At 40.6% G+C, this 17,365-nt stretch overlaps 1 protein-coding gene across 7 annotated transcripts in view; it reads right to left on the bottom strand.

Moving 5' to 3' along the window:
- LOC138440901 (zinc finger protein 569-like) overlaps positions 1 to 17,365 on the bottom strand; it is a 71,595-nt gene that overhangs the window by 42,481 nt on the left and 11,749 nt on the right. For 6 of the 7 annotated variants that reach the window (XM_069590982.1, XM_069590983.1, XM_069590981.1 and 3 more), the window contains exons 2-6: positions 11,513 to 11,602; positions 10,869 to 10,995; positions 10,175 to 10,255; positions 9,283 to 9,365; positions 6,922 to 8,800 (exon numbers count right to left, since the gene is read on the bottom strand). In XM_069590982.1, coding sequence (XP_069447083.1) covers positions 6,922 to 8,800; positions 9,283 to 9,365; positions 10,175 to 10,255; positions 10,869 to 10,995; positions 11,513 to 11,545 — 2,203 coding nt within the window. In that variant the 5' untranslated portion in view covers positions 11,546 to 11,602. The remainder of the gene's footprint in view (positions 1 to 6,921; positions 8,801 to 9,282; positions 9,366 to 10,174; positions 10,256 to 10,868; positions 10,996 to 11,512; positions 11,603 to 17,365) is intronic. The other variant, XM_069590978.1, reaches the window with a different exon arrangement.

The raw sequence follows: 17,365 nt of genomic DNA, 5'->3' as shown, positions 1-17,365 counted from the left end.
TCAGGTGATAAAAGCATCTGCTTGCAATGCAGGAGACACGGGTTCGAACCCTGGGTCGGGAAGTTCCCCTGCAGAAAGAAATGGCAACCCACTCTAGTTCTCTTGCCTGAAAAATTTCATGGATGGAGGAGTCTTGTAGGCTACAGTCCACGGGGTCGCAAACAGTCGGACACGACTGTTTCACTTTCACTTTCAGGATTTCATTTTCAAAAACTAGAAAAGAAAAAAATGGAAACATTTCTCTGCTCCCAAGTTCATTTTTTTCTATTTCGTCCTTTTTTTCCCCCACAAAAGATGGAACCAGTTTCTTTCTGATGCTAATAATAGCAATGGTTTGAATGACTCATGCCTTTAAACATTTATTAAATTTTATCTTCTAGGTACTGGTATAAGACTTGGAAGAAAGCTGAGTGCCAAAGAATTTATGCTGTTTTTGAACTGTGGTGTTGGAGAAGACTCATGAGAGTCCCTTGAACTGCAAGGAAATCCAACCAGTCTATTCTGAAGATCAGTCCTGGGTGTTCTTTGGAAGGACTGATGCTAAAGCTGAAACTCCAATACTTTAGCCACCTCATGCGAAGAGCTGACTCACTGGAAAAGACTCTGATGCTGGGAGGGATTAGGGGCAGGAGGAGAAGGGGATGACAGAGGATGAGATGGCTGGATGGCATCACCGACTCGATGGACATGAGTTTGTGTAAACTCCGCGAGCTGGTGATGGACAGGGAGGCCTGGCGTGCTGCAATTCATAGGGCCACAAAGAGTCGGACACGACTGAGCAATTGAACTGAACCCAACAATAGTTAACAGTAAATTTTACATGATATACATCTTAAAATAGTAGAAAAATTGTGAGTAGAGAATTACTAACAGTAGTATTTAGTGGATCTTCCAGAAATACATCTGGCGAAAAAAGTTTTAAAACTAGTTGATCGGCAGTGCCTTTCTTAGAAATTCAGCTGTATAAAATATCTGTGCAGAAGACCCTAAAGTGCTAGAGGTTTCTTTCAGTTCAGTTCAGTCACTCAGTCATGTCTGACTCTTTCCATGAATCGCAGCATGCCAGGCCTCCCTGTCCATCACTAGCTCCCGGAGTTTACCCAAACTCATGTCCATTGAGTTGGTGATGTCATCCAGCCATCTCATCCTCTGTCGTTCCCTTCTCCTCCTGCCCTCAAATCCCTCCCAGCATCAGGGTCTTTTCAAATGAGTCAGCTCTTCACATGAGGTGGCCAAAGTATCAGAGTTTCAGCTTTAGCATCAGTCCTTCCAATGAACACCCAGGACTGATCTCCTTTAGGATGAACTGGTTGGATCTCCTTGCAGTCCAAGGGACTCTCAAGAGTCTTCTCCAATACCACAGTTCAAAAGCATCAATTCTTTGGCATTCAGCTTTCTTTACAGTCCAACTCTCACATCCATACATGACCACTGGAAAAACCATAGCTTTGGCTAGATGGACCTTTGTTGGCAAAGTAATGTCTTTGCTTTTTAATATGCTATCTAGGTTGGTCATAACTTTCCTTCCAAGGAGTAAGTGTCTTTTAATTTCATGGCTGCAATCACCATCTGCAGTGATTTTGGAGCCCAAAGAAATAAAGTCTGACACTGTTTCCACTGTTTCCTCATCTATTTCCCATTAAGTGATGGGACCAGATGCCATGATCTCCATTTTCTGAATGGTGAGCTTTAAGCCAACTTTTTCACTCTCCTCTTGCACTTTCATCAAGAGGCTTTTTAGTTCCTCTTCACATTCTGCCATAAGGGCGGTGTCATCTGCATATCTGAGGTTATTGATATTTCTCTTGGCAATCTTGATTCCAGCTTGTGCTTCTTCCAGCCCAGCGTTTCTCATGATGTACTCTGCATAGAAGTTAAATAAGCAGGGTGACAATATACAGCCTTGATGTACTCCTTTTCCTGTTTGGAACCAGTCTGTTGTTCCATGTCCAGTTCTAACTGTTGCTTCCTGACCTGCATATAGGTTTCTCAAGAGGCAGGTCAGGTGGTCTGGTATTCCCATCTCTTTCAGAATTTTCCAGTTTATTGTGATCCACACAGTCAAAGGCTTTGGCATAGTCAATAAAGCAGAAATGTATGTGTTTCTGGAACTCTCTTGCTTTTTCCATGATCCAGCGGATGTTGGCAATTTGATCTCTGGTTCCTCTGCCTTTTCTAAAACCAGCTTGAACATCTGGAAGTTCATGGTTCACATATCGCTGCAGCCTGGCTTGGAGAATTTTGAGCATTACTTTCCTAGCATGTGAGATGAGTGCAATTGTGAGGTTGTTTGAGCATTCTTTGGCATTTTCTTTCTTTGGGATTGGAATGAAAACTGACCTTCAGCTGTTTATTTAAAATGGGTATTTTAAATGAATTAGTAAACCAAACTCAGATTCTTAGAAAATGTTAGTTTTACAAAACTACTAAAGTCAGATTGTAAATGGAGAAATGTAGCGTATGATAAAAGAGAATATAAAGAAACTGGTTAGCTGGTTATTTCCAAGACTTAGTACACTGAACAAAACATCTCACATAAAACATTATTCTTTGTGTGTGATGCACTGGGACTTCAAGGTTGTAAGGGGCTTTTCTCCATTTGTGGTGCAATAGCTTAGTTGCCCCACTGCATGTGAGATGCTTGTTTCCTACCCAGAGAATGGATCTGTGTCTCCTGAATCTCCTGCATTGCAAGGTGGATTCTTAACAATTGGACCACCAGGGTAGTCCCACAAAACAGTATTTTAAAATACCCACATGCAGGGTCACTTCTGTAGGCAGCCTGCTGGAGAGGTCAGTAGTCTCACAAGTACAGCTGCCTCAGTCATACAAAAACAGGAACTCCCTGTTCACAGGCAGATACCAGAGGGTGAATCAAATGCAGTGGGTCATGCAAGGACAGTAGTGGACAGACATCACTGACAGTCAGTGCTGGTGGGGAAAGGTGAACATTATTTAAAAAATGTTTTTTTAAATTGGAGAGTAATTGATTTACAATGTTGTGTTGGTTTCTGCCATACAACATGAATCAGCCATAAGAATACCTATGTACCCTCCTTCTTGAACCTTCCTCCCAACATACACACCATCCTACCGCTCAGAACCAGGTTGAGCTCCTCGTGTTGTATAGCAACTTCCCATTAGCTATCTGTTGTATATACGTCAGTGAGTGAGTTGCTCAGTAGTGTCTGACTAAGTGATTTACCAAGTTGCTCAGTTGGGACCCCATGGACTGTAACCCATCAGGCTCTTCTGGCCCTGGAATTCTCTGGGCAAGGATACTGGAGTGGGTAGTTCTTCCCTTCTCCAGGAGATTTTCCCAACTCAGGGATCAAACCCAGGTCTCCCATGTTATAAGAAGATTCAAATACCGCTCTCTTAATTTGTCCCACTTCCTCCCTTTCAGCCTCGGCCCAAGTCTGTTCTCCAGGTCTGCATTTCCATGGCTTCCCTGCAAATAGGTTCACAAATATAATTTTTTAGGTTCCATATGTATGTGTTTGGAGAAGGAATTGGCAACCCATTCCAGTATTCCTGCGTGGAAAATCCTATGGATGAGAGCCGGGCAGGCTACAGTCCATGGGGTCACAAGAGTCGGACATGACTTAGCAACTAAACCACATACATAAGTATTAGTATGCAATCTTTGTTTTTCTCTTTTTGACTTCACTCTGTGTAATAAGCTCTAGGTTCATCAAACTCACCAGAACTGACTCGAGGACATTGCTTGTATTGGTGAGTAACATTCAGTTGTACATATATACCACAACTCCTTTATTCATTCATCTGTCAATGAACATAAAGCTTGCTTCTCTGTCCTATCCACTGCAAACTGTGCTGCAATGAACACTGGGGTACATGTGTCATTTTCAATTATGGTTTTCTCATGGTATATGCCCAGCAGTGGGATGCTGGGTCATGTTAGTTTTAGTCCTAGTTTTTAAAGAAATCTCCATACTGTTCTTCATAGTGGATGTACCAACTTACATTCCCACTAACAATATAAGAAGGTTCGCTTTTCTCCACACCTTCTCCAGCATTTACTGTTTATAGATCTTTTAATGATGGGCATTCTGACCAACGTGAGGTGATACCTCATTGTAGACTTCATCCGTATTTCACTCATGAGTGATGTGGAGCATCTTTTCATGTGTTTGGGGGCCACCTCTATGTCTTCTTTAGAGAAATGTCTGTGTAGGTCTTCTGCTGATTTTTTGACTGGGTTGTTTCTCTGGTATTTGATCTGCCTAAGCTGCTTATATATTCTGTAGATTAATCCTTTTTCAGTTGTTTCACTGCAATTACTTTCTCCCATTCTGAGGGTTGTCTTTTCATCTTGTTTATAGCTTCCTTTCATGTGCTAGAACATTTAATTAGGTCCCACTTGTTTATTTTTATTTCTATTATGCTAGGAGGTGGGTCAAAGAGAGAATGCTGTCATTTATGTCAAAGAGTGTTCTGCCTATATTTTCCTCTAAGAATATTATAGTTTCTGGTCTTACATTTAGGTCTTTAATCCATTTTAAATTTCTTTTGTGTATGGTGTTAGGAAGTGTTCTAATTTCATTCTTTTACATGAGGCTGTCCAGTTTTTCGAGTACCACTTTTAAAAGAAGCTGTCTTTTCTCCATTGTATATTATTGCGTCCTTTGTCCAAGAAAAGGTGCCCACAGGTGTGTGGGTTTACCTTTGGGCTTTATATCTTTTACCATTGGTCTATGTTTCTGTGCCAGGACCATACTCTCTTAATGACTGTAGCTTTGTAGTACAGTCTGAAGTCATGAAGGTTGATTGCTCCACCTCCACTCTTTCTCAAGACTGCTTTGGCTGTTTGGGGTCTTTTGTGTTTCCAGACAAATTAAAAAAAATTTTTCTTTTCTAGTTCTGTGAAAAATGCCATCAGTATTGCACTGAATCTGTAGATATCACTGGATAGTACAGTCATTTTCAGAATATGGATTCTTCTAATAACAACATGATACATGTCTCCAACTCTTTGTGTTACCTTTGATTTCTTTCATCAGTATCTTATAATTTTCTGTACAGAGATCTTTTGTCTGCTTAGGTAGGTTTATTCCTTGGTATTTCATTCTTTGTGTTGTGATGGTGATGGAATTGTTTTCTTAGTATCTCTTATTTTTCAATGTTAGTGTACAAGAATGCAAGGGATTTCCACATATTAATTTTATTCCTTCCAACTTTGCTAAATTAATTGATTAGCTCTAATGATTTTCTGGTGGCATCTTTAGAGTTTTATATGTATAGGTTATGTCATCTACAAAAAGAAAGGTGAGTCTTGACACGCATCAGCCTGCAAGAAGTATTTCAAGGAAGAAGCCCCCACAAGACAGTGCTCTGCATTCCCAGCTCAGGGGAGCCCAGTAGCTCCTGGAACTGCCCTTGTAGATATCTGGGTTCCAATCTACCTGGCTGGTGCAAAGGCATCACCTCGCTTTTCATGCCACTGCGGGGACCTGGTGTGCAGGAGTCACCATGGGTTGAACTGTGTGTTTGTGTTGTGATCAGGAACTCTAGGCTTTGCTCTAGCGACAAGACATGATAGATTCAGGCAGAAGGAAATCCTGAACTAGTCTCCTTACTTTTTCCATTACTACTGAGATACGAATGATAAAACTGATCCCCATATTCCTGAAGTTTATGGTGTTTTTCCAGTGTGCATACATTAGCGAATGCTAAAGGGTGAAGAATTGGTGAATAAATCCTTTCCCATGTTTATTGCCCTCAAAAGGATTCTCTCCTGTGTTGATTTTGAAAATATTTAGTAGGGGACCTCCTTGGTTCTCCAGCGGTTAAGGCTCTACCTTCCAATACAGGGGGCATGTGTCACATCTCCAGTCAGAGAACTAAGGTTTCATATGCTGCACAGTGCAGTCAAATATTAAAAACAAAATGTTAAGACAGGAGTTGTCAGGAGCTGCGTTAGGCATTACTGACAAAATAGAGGCATGGCCCTAAACCCCCTCCCTTTTTTCTGTAGGCATGGCCCCAGAATGAAGGAGTTAGGTTTTGTGATTCTGACTTGTTTTTTCCTTTCCTCGGCTGAGTTGACTGAGAGACTATTAAAGTGCTTACTGTTTTTGAGAGGAGCAGGAGAAGGCATAAAGCCTTCTGCAGCTGTGCTCAAAGAATAATTCATAAAGTTAATCACTGACATTTGTTCAAGGACTTTTACAAAAAAGTGTTCCAGGGTGAGCACAGAGACCACAGCTTGAGACCATGGGAGGGATTCCTATCTGAAGCCTATTTGTGAGAAAAGTGTTTATGGCAAAGGAGTTTGCTGAATTTAAGGCTTAGGAATAATTAAAATAGTTAGAAGCTAAAGATTTAAGGATTGCTGTAATGTTACAATATTCTACTATAGCTTATAGAAATTAGGGACTTTAGAGATATTAGCTAGAAGCCCTTTCTAAGAAATAGTAAACTTAGGATACTAGGGGCAAACAGGACTTAGAAACATAAGAAATAAACTGAGGAATGTGGTATGCAGCCCAGACATTAGCATGAGTTACAGTGTATTCACAAGGACACATGATAAAAAGTAGATAAGAGAATTGCTGAGGAAGGAACTCCTTTTGAGGGGCAACATTGATTTTGGAGAAAAATAAATCTGGGTCAATGGGAACTAAAAATATCAAACCTCTGACCTAATGCTTTTGTAAAAGTATAAAAGAGAATCATAAGCTTGAAATAAACAGGCAGTCCAAGAAAACTGAGAGGCTGCCTCAGTTTCTCTCGCCAACACTGCCTACCCCTTCAGGTTGAATCCCTGGCTGCTAGAGCTGGACTCCGGCAAGGAGCAATCAGTAAGGGCTTTCCCACATATCATGTTCCAATGGCTTCTCTCCCAACGTCACTGTACATAGGAAGTCAGTATTGAGGAACATAAAAAGGTTTACTCACGTTCCTTACAAGAATATGGTTTCTCTCCAGTGTGTCTTCGCTTGTGCATGGTAACAGACAAAGAAGTGGTAAATGTTTTCCCACATATATTGCACTCAAAAGGCTTCTCTCCAGTGTGAGTTCTAAAATGTTTAGTAAGACGAGAAGAAACAGCAAAGGCCTTCCCACACTTGTCACACTTAAAAGGCTTCTCTCCAGTGTGAGTTCTAAAATGTTTAGTAAGACATGAGGAGTCAGCAAAGGCCTTCCCACACTTGTCACACTTATAAGGCTTCTCTCCAGTGTGTGTTGTCATATGTTGAGTAAGACCTGAGGCTCGAGTGAAGGTTTTCCCACATTTTTCACATTTAGCAGTCTTCTCCCCAGTATGAGACTGTAAATGTCTACGAAGAATAGAAGAAAACCCAAAGCCTTTCCCACATGCGTCACACTTATAAGGCTTCTCTCCAGTGTGTGTTCTCATATGCCGAGAAAGGTATGAGGATTGACTGAAGGTTTTCCCACATGTGTCACATTTAAATGGCTTTTCTCCAGTGTGAGTTTTCTTATGCTGAGAAAGGCCTGAGGATTGAACAAAGGTTTTCCCACATGTGTCACACTTAAAAGGCTTCTCTCCAGTGTGAGTTCTGAAATGGTTACTAAGATATGAGTAAGCAGCAAAGGCCTTCCCACATTTGTCACACTTAAAAGGCTTCTCTCCAGTGTGTGTTCTCATATGCTGAGTAAGGTATGAGGTTTGAGTAAAAGTTGTCCCACATATGTCACACTTAAGAGGCTTTTCTCCAGTGTGTATTTTCATATGTTTAGTAAGGCATGAGGATTGAGTGAAGGTTTTCCCACATGTGTCACACTTAAAAGGCTTCTCTCCAGTGTGAGTGTTCATGTGTTCAATAAGGCGAGAGGAACCAGTGAAGGTTTTCTCACATTCTTGACATTTGTATAGTTTTATTCCAGTGTGAATTTGACCGTGAACACGAAGGTGTGAGGATGACCCAAAGGCTTTCCCACATTCCTTACATTTATACAGTTGCTCTCCAGTGTGAGTTTTCGTATGTCCAGTGAGGTCTGAGGATCGATGGAAGTCTTTCCCACATACCTTACACTTATAGGGCTGGTCTCTAGTGTGAGTTTTCATATGTCCAGTGAGGTTTGAGGATTGAGAGAAGTCTTTCCCACATTCCTTACATGTGTAGGGTTTTATTCCAGTGTGAATTCGACTGTGAACTTGAAGGTATGAGGAGGATATAAATGCTTTCCCACATCTCTTACATTTGTAGGGTTTTATTCCAGTGTGAATTCGTATGTGAATGCGTAGGTATGAGGATGATCCAAAGGCTTTTCCACACGTGTCACACTGAAAAGGCTTCTCTCCAGTGTGTGTTTTTATATGTCGTCTACGGCTTAGGGTTGCATCGGAGACTTTTCCAGAATCCTCATATATGTAATGTTTGTTAGCTATGTGAGTTGGTACACGTCCATGGAGGCTTGTTGACTGAACGGAAGCTCTCCCACATTCATTCCAGTTGTCATGTCTTTTTTTCTTCTGAGCTCTCACTCGTGCCTGAAGAAAAGACCCATTAGCAAAGGATTGCCCACAATCTCTGTGTTCTAAGGCTTTCTCTTGTATGCTAGATTGCCAGTACACAGTATCTGGAGTCAGCCTGATGGCTTTTCCACACTGATTAAACATGGAACATTTTTCTCCAGTAAAGGATTCATTGTGCAGAATAAGGAAGCTTTTTCCATAATGATTATATTCGTGAGAATTGCCTCTATTTTCAGTTCTCCTGTGTGTACTATGGTACAAGTAGTCACTGTCACTGAAGTCTTTCCGGCTGTGCTCACAGTCATACAGTTCCTGCCCATTGTGGCTTTGTGTCTGTGGAGAAATGGATGGATGATGATTCAAAGATCTCTCAGATTCATTAACTGATCCTACCCATCTCAAAACAGAAACATCATTACAGAGAGGATGATGATTTTTACCACCTCTGTTATATTCATACACTTCCTGCCCTGTTGATTTCTTTAAAGTTAAATGATGAAATCCTTTTGACACAATGAGGTGCCATATATTCTAATCATAAAACAGTTCACTACAATTTCATTAATTATTCTCAAAGTTAATTGTCTAATTATATACATGGGAATGATTCCTCATGGGAAGTCTGCAGCAACTATTTTGAACCTTGGGTTAGGATATTCCCAAGTTGATCATAATTAGAATTTGTTGACAGACACTGCTATCTGGGGTGAATGCCACTCAAATATCTATCACTAATGTTCATGCTGTATGGAAATCCCAATATTAACTAAAAGGAAAATAAGTATTTTTTTATGAATGAAACTTACTGATCTTACCATTTGTACCCTATTTGATGTTTTTTCTGGCAAAATATCCTGCTGAATTCCCAAGTCATTGGATATAGGTTGCATTTCCCCTTCTAAAGGAAAAGAGAACAACAAATTTAAGACTTTGCACAAAGAAGTGGATGTTAAAGGGGTTAAAAACAGTAAGGCTCATCTGTATAAGTTTCCAATTTGACATATCTTTTAATAAGGCAGACAGACGTGAGGAATTTTACTATGACAAAAATTAAGCAAGTATATATATATGTATTGAGTACTTGATTTAAAAGACGAGTTTATGGAGAGTAAAAAGGAAGAAAAGAGAATATTATTAGGGAAAGTTCTGGACAAAGAATATACATCAACATGATAAAACTAAGGGACTTCGCTGGTGGGCCAGTGATTAAGAATCTGCCTACCAATGCAGAGGACACATATGAGAGCTCTGGTCCTGGCATGTGCTGTGGAAGAGCCAAGGCTATGTGCTACAACTGAGCCTGTGCTGTAGAGCCCAAGTGACACAACTAGTGAGTCTCAACGCCCTAGAGCTCATTGTCTGCAACAAGAGAAACTACCCAATGAGAAGCCTGCACACCAAAAGTAGAGTAGCCCCTGATTGCTGCAACTGGAGAAAGCCTGCACGCAGCAACAAAGAGCCTATATTCAGCACCCCCACTCCTCCAAAAAAATATATAACTAATACAGAAAGAAAAGACTATTTTGTGAGATCACAGGAAAGTCTGACTAAATGTATGTTTGTATGAGAAGTTCAAGAAGTCACAGAACATTAGAAACCAATGTCCTCAGCCTTCTGAGAGAAAGCCCATTTCAATAAGCTTCCTTCTTATAAATTCAAAACACACTGAAACTGAATTGACATGGGAAGTTCTTTATAATTGCTCACCTTGGAGGATTCCTCTCTCCACAGTTTTTAATACATCTTGTTCCAACCAAGAGACTAAAGTGGGTTTGAATGCCTGATATCCTGTTCATGAAGAAAGATATATTAATGAAAAAGTCCCTGTCAAACATGACAAACCTTCCCATGAATCAGGTCCTATATCTAATTAAATCATTAGAATGAATGTGGTAATAATTTTTAAAGAGAGAAAAAGGCAAACAGCTTCTGTTTCTGTGGGTCAAAGAGATTGTATCTGTGGTCAGTGAAAAACATATTCAGACCTATGTGAACATTTACAAAGTATTGAGAATGTTGTTAAACGGGAAATGAAGTAAATGTAAAAGAGATGTCTGGCCTCATGGAGAAGCTGCTAAACTAGTGGTTGCCAAATGCTGGTTTCAAGAATCATGCCCACTGCCTGTTAAAACAGATAACTGGGCCCAAATTTCAAAGTTTCATTCACTATGCCAAAGGTGAACTCTTGAGAATGCGTATTTCAAACAAGAGTCATGATAATGCTGTTAGTTCTCAAAGCACATTGTTACAGAAAGTATACTGGAGTGAAACTCATTCTTTAGATACGAGTGTCTACTAGTTTCCATTGTGTTCAGATTGGCATCACCCATCTTGGAACACAGAAGGTACAGCACATGTATGTCTGCTCCCTAAGAGTGTACTGGAATGATGGCAGCCTTACCTGCTGTGGTCAGGTTCTTGTAGTTTTCCAGCATCACATTTCTATATAGCTTTCTTTGAAAGGGGTTCAGTAAAGTCCACTCTTCCTGGGTGAAGTACACAGCCACATCAGCAAAGGTCATTGAGTCCTAAACCATCACACACAAAGTAGTTTCAGTAAAGTAGGATCTCCAACAATGTACAGTGGAGAATGAGGAAGGGAGCCCCAATATCAACAGAGGGCCTCAAGGTCTCTCTTCATCTCTCCCAGGACACAATGGTCTTAGCTTTCCTTTTTAGCTACACCCACTCGTGATTGATATGGAACCAATAACACAATCCTAAACAAATTACACACACTTGGGCAAGCTAATAAATAAGGTCACTAGGAAATATCTACCCTCATTCTGTACCATGTCAGAACAGTCAAAATAAAACACACGCAGCAGCAATCATGACATAATATCAGAAGGTAATTACTGAAATACTAAGATTATTCAGAGTAATCCCTCATCAATATGAAACCTTTCACATGGGGAGGAAATTCAAAAGGGACTCAGACTGGCTTTATTTAATAAGCTGTGTACATAGGTCTAACCAGAAGGAAATGTTTCCATGTGATGCATGCAGTAGCTCACTCTGTATAACGATGCTCTGTCTTCTTACCTGAGAACAATCCCTCAAACACTCAGCTACCATTCTGTCTTGCCTCTATCTTTTCCTCAGGATCGCATAAAGGGTCCTTAGAAAGAAGACCTATGAGAAAAGAAAGAAGGCATGGGCATTTAGAGGTGATCATAATTCCCACAATCACTGTATGAAAGTCATTCCATTCTAGTTCAAAATTCCTGAATATCCCTGCACATTCAGAAAATGTCACACTGAGAGGAAAGCAGGTGAAGTAGGACCCTGAGTTCACCTCCCTCTCAGGAACATAACAAAAATACATCTATATGGAGCCCCTTCCCACTGAAAACAAAATGGAGACAGAATGATGCCCAAAACCAAGGCTGTAAAAATGATCCACAGAGTCAGGTAGGAAAGGAGGGGAATTGATATGGTTTTAGTGTTTGCTGCCAAGCAGAGTGCACACTTGAGGGTATGCAGAAGATCTGGACCCAGTACTGCATCTGAATAAGGTGAGTTAGGCCAGTGCTGGCACTTGTGGAGGTTGTGGATCAGGAGCCGTCTGTATACCTGACTGGCTTCCTAGACAGTCTCAGTGTGTGTCTGGCCCGTAAAAACCCTCCTGTTTCAGCGTTGCTTCCTCCAAGGCAAAGGTACAGTTGCTGGGAGCAGAGAGAGTGCAAACATGGAGAGAACAGAACTGACTGAGAGGCAACACTCAGGGCTTCTGCTTCCAGGACCTTGGAACCAGACCTGGCTCCTGCTCCTGATGACAGGGTAGTGATAGCCACTGTGCACAGGAGAAAAACAGCTCACACAGGGCTCTGGCTCTAGCCATTGTATCACCAGCACAACTTCCTAACAAGGACACCCCGAGGAAAGACATATCTGTGCTGACCACATTTTATTTTTTGTTTTAAAGATTTATTTACTTATTTTTGGCTATGCTGGATCTTCTTTGCCATACTCAGTTACAGTGAACTGGGGCTACTCTGTAATTGTGCATGGGCTTTTCATTGGGTTGGCTTCTCTTCTTCTGTAGCACAGGCTCTAGGGTGAAAGGACTTAGTAGTAGTTGCAGCATGTGGGCTCAGTAATTGCAGTACCCAGGCTCTAGAGCACTGGCTCAGTAGTTACGGCACACAGTCTTAGTTGCTCTGTGGCATGTGGGATCTTCCTGGACCAGAGATCAAACCCATGTCCACTGCATTGGCAGGTGGGCTCTTCACCACTGAGCCACCAAGGAAGCCTCTTTATTTTAATTTTTAAAGTCTTATTTCTTAAATTTTGCCCACACCACACAGCTTGTGGGATCCGAGCTCCACTAGTGGAATGTGGAGCCTCAATCAAGGGACTGCCAAGGAATATTCTTCTCTGCTTAAATCCAGCTCTCCCACCAAAGCTACTGCACACAAAGACTGCATAGGGACCTACAAAAGGATTTCCTTCAAAGATGAGATAGGTAAATGTTTCACTTAATTTCACAGAGACAGAGAAAGTAAAACAAAATGAGAAGATAAAGGAGTTTGTTTCAAACAAAAGAACAAGGATAAAACATAGATGAAACAACTAATTTAACACAGATAAATAATATACCAAACAATCAGTCTAAAGCATTAGTAAAAGAACTCCAGGGCTTCACCAGATGAAGCAAATGAAGATGAAATAGGCAGTCTACCTGAAAAAGAATTCAGCGTAATGATATTAAAGATGATACAAGACCTCAGAAATAATATGTGGGCACGGATAAAGAACGGAGGCACAAATTGAAAATGTACAAGAAACATTTGACAAGGACCTATAAGAGACAAAGAACAGACAATCAACAATGAAAAACATAAGAACTGAAATAAAAATACATTGGAGGGAACCAACAGCAGAATAACTGAGGCAGAAGAATGGATAAATGAGCTGGAAGATAGAATGGTGGAAATAACCAAAGCAGAGAAGAACAGAGAAAAAAGAAGGAAAAAGAAATGAGGACAGTCTTAAAGACTCTGGGACAAAATTAAATGCTCCAATATTCAAATGACAGGGGTTTCAGAAGAAGAGGAAAAGGGTATGAGAAAATATTTGAGGAGATTACAGTTGGAAACTTCCTTAGGGTGACGGGAAAGGAAATAGTCATCCAAGTCCAGGAAGCCCAGAGTCTCTCATAAAGAAAAACCCCAAAAGAACCACACCAATATACATATTATTCAAGCTAACAACAATTAAACACAAAGAAAAACAATTAAAAGCTGCAAGGGAATGCTGGTGGAAAAGGAAACTGATACAGCCAAATGGAAAACAATAGGGAGATTCCTTTAAAAATTAAGAATAAATCTACTATATGACTCAGAAATCTCACTACTATAGTATTTACTGCAGCAATATTTACAATAGCTAGAAAATGGAAGCAATCTAGATGTCCAGTGACAGATGTACATAGCAATTATGGTACATTAATACAGTGGATTTTACCCAGCTATAAACAGGAGCAAGTCTGAGTCAGTTATAGTGGATGAACCTAGACCATCTTATACAGAGTGAAGTCAGAAAGAGAGAGAGAAAAAAAACAAGAATCATATATTAAGGCATATACATGGAATGTAGCAAAATGGTACTTATGAACCTGGCAGAGAAGAAACTTGTCAACACAGAAGGGGAAGGTGAGGGTGGGCTGTATTCAGAAAGCAGCACTGACATATATACACTATCATGTGTAAAATATTAGTGGGAAGTTGCTTAATAACAAAGGGAGTCCAGTCTGGTGCTCTGTGATGACCAACAGGGGTGGGATGTGGGAAGAAGAGGGAGACTCAGGAGGGAGGTGATACATACATACATACATATGCATATATATGTGTGTATATATATATACATACATATATATATATATATGTAAACTTGTGACTGATTCTCAGTTATATGGCAGAAACCAACACAAAATGTAAAGCACAAGAATGCTAGGGCTTTCCAGGTCATTCAGTGGTAAAGAATCCATCTGCCAATGCAGGAGACATGGGTTCGAGCCCTTGATCAGGAATATTCCCTGGAAAAGGAAATGCCAACCCACGCCAGCATTCCTGCCTGGGAAATGTCATGGACCAAAGAGCCTGTTAGTCCATAGGGTCGCAAAGAGTTGGACATGACTTGGTGACTAACGAACAACAACAAAAAGAATGGTAACTGAACTGGAGAAAAGAATGAATGAACATAGTTAAAGTTGTAACAAGGAACATAAACAATAAAAAAGAACCAGTCAGATGTGAAGAATAAAATAACTGAAATAAAAACCATGCTGTTGCTGCTGCTGTATCACTTCAGTAGTGTCCGACTCTGTGTAACCCCATAGACGGCAGCCCAGCAGGCTTCCCCATCCCTGGGATTCTCCAGGCCAGAACACTGGAGTGGGTTGCCATTTCCTTCTCCAATGCATGAAAGTGAAAAGTGAAAGTGAAGTCACTCAGTCGTGTCTGACTGTTCGCGACCCCATGGACTACAGCCTACCAGGCTCCTCCATCAATGGGATTTTCCAGGCAAGAGTACTGGAATGGGGTGTCATTGCCTTCTCCGAAAAAACATGCTTGAAAGTACTAACATCAGATCAGGGGGCACAGGAGAGTGCACAACTGATATGGAAGATAGAATAACAAAAATCACCCAATCAGAAAAAGAGAAAACAAAATTTAAAAATGAGAACAGTATGGCAATACCCTGGCAGACTAGTGGTTAGGACTCAGTGCTTTCACTAAGGGGGTCCTGGGTTTGATTCCCCATCGAGAAATTAAGATCCTGCAAACTGTGTGTTGTGGTGGAAGAAAAAGGGACAGATTAAGGAATCTCTGGTCTAATATGATTCTAACATTCTCATAATTGGGTCTCAGAAAAAGAGAGAAAAAGAGGGGAAAAAATGTATTTGATAAAAATATGAACTCAGACCATGAGTTCCTGATTGCAAAATTTAGGCTTAAATTGAATAAAGCAGGGAAAACCACTAGGCCATTCAGGTATGACCTAAATCAAACCCATTATAAGTGAGGGTGACAAACAAATTCAAGGGATTATATCTGGTAGACAGAGTGCCTGAAGAACTATGGATGGAGGTTCATAATACTGTACAGGAGGTTCATAATACTGTACAGGAGGCAGTGACCGAAACCATCCCAAAGAAAAAAATGCAAAAAGCCAACGTGATTGTCTGAAGCCAAAGCTTTACAAATAGCTGCGCAAAGAACAGAAACAAAAGGCAAAGGAGAGGAAAGATATATACCCAAATGAATGCACAATTCTAGAAAACTGCAAGGAGAGATAAGAAGGCCTGCTTAAATGAATAAAGCAAAGTTAATAGAGGAAAACAACAGAATGGGCAAGACTAGACATATCAAGAAAATTAGACATATGAAGCATGTTCATGCAAGCACAGGCATGATAAAAGACAGAAACGGTATCATCAAACAGAACCAGGGAAGATTAAGAAAAGGTGGCAAATATACAAAGAAGACCTATTTAAAAAAAAGTATTAATGACACGGATAACCATGACGGTGTGCTCACTCACCTAGAGACAGACATCCTGGAGTGTGAAATCAAGTAGGCCTTAGGATGCAATACTACAAACAGAGCTAGTGGAGGTGATGGAATTCCAGCTGAGCTATTTAAAATCCTAAAAGATGATGCTGTTAAAGTGCTGCACTCAATACATCTGCAAATTTGGAAAACTCAGCAGTGGCCACAGGCCTGAAAAAGGACAGTTTTCCTTCCAATCTCAAAGAAGGGCAATGCCAAAAAATGTTCAAACTTCTGTACAATTGCACCCTTTTCACATATGCTGGAGAAGAAAATGGCAACCCACTCCAGTATTCTTGCCTAGACAATCCTGTGGATGGAGGAGCCTGGTGGGCTGCTGTCCATGGGGTCGCACAGAGTTGGACATGACTGCAGTGACTTAGCAGCAGCAGCACATATGCTAGTAAGGCTATGATCAAAAATCTTTCAAGCTAGGCTTCAACAATACATGAGCCGAGAACTTCCTGATGTACAACCTGGGTTTAGAAAATGCAGAGGAACCAGAGATCAAATTGCCAACATTTATGGACCATAGGAAGGCAAGGGAGTTTCAGAAAATCATCTACTTCTGCTTCATTAAGTATGCTAAAGCCTTTGACTGGGTGGATCACAACAAACTGTGGAAAATTCTTAATGAGTGAGAATACCAGACCACCTTAACTGTTGCTTGAGAAAGCTGTATGTAGATCAAAAAGCAAGTGAAACGGAGAGGGAAGGGTGACTGGTTCAAAGTTGAGAAAGGAGTACAAGAAGGCTGTATATTGTCACCTTGCTTATTTAATTTCAATGCAGAGTACATAATTTAAAATGCAAGATGGGATGAATCACAAGTGGGAATCAAGACTGCCAGGAGACATTATCAACAACCTCAAAAATGCAGATGATACCACTCTAACGACAGAACGTGAAGAGGAACTAAGGAGCTTCTTGATGAGGGTGAAAGAGGAGAGTAAAAAAGCTGGCTTAAAACTCAACGTTAAAAAAACTAAGTCAATCATGGCATCTGTTCCCATCACTTCATGGCAAAAAGAAGGGGCGGAAAAGTAGAAGCAGACCATATTTTTATTATCTCCAAAATCACTGTGGATGGTGACTGCAGCCATGAAGTTAAAAGACGTTTGCTCCTTGGAAAAAAAACCTATGACAAACCTAGACAGCATATTAAACAGCAGAGACATCACTTGCCAACAAAGGTCTGTTTATTCAAAGTTGTTTTCCAGTAGTCATGTATGGATGTGTGAGTTGGATCACAAAGAAGGCTCACTGCCAAAGTATTCATGCCTTTGAATTGTGGTTCTGGAGAAGATTTTTGAGAGTCCCTTGGAATACAAGGATATCAAAC

Source organism: Ovis canadensis, chromosome 5 (assembly GCF_042477335.2).
Source record: "Ovis canadensis isolate MfBH-ARS-UI-01 breed Bighorn chromosome 5, ARS-UI_OviCan_v2, whole genome shotgun sequence".
NCBI classification, from domain to species: Eukaryota; Metazoa; Chordata; class Mammalia; order Artiodactyla; family Bovidae; genus Ovis; species Ovis canadensis.
The sequence above is the reverse complement of the archived record's forward strand: the minus strand, read 5'-3'. Positions and strand labels throughout refer to the sequence as shown.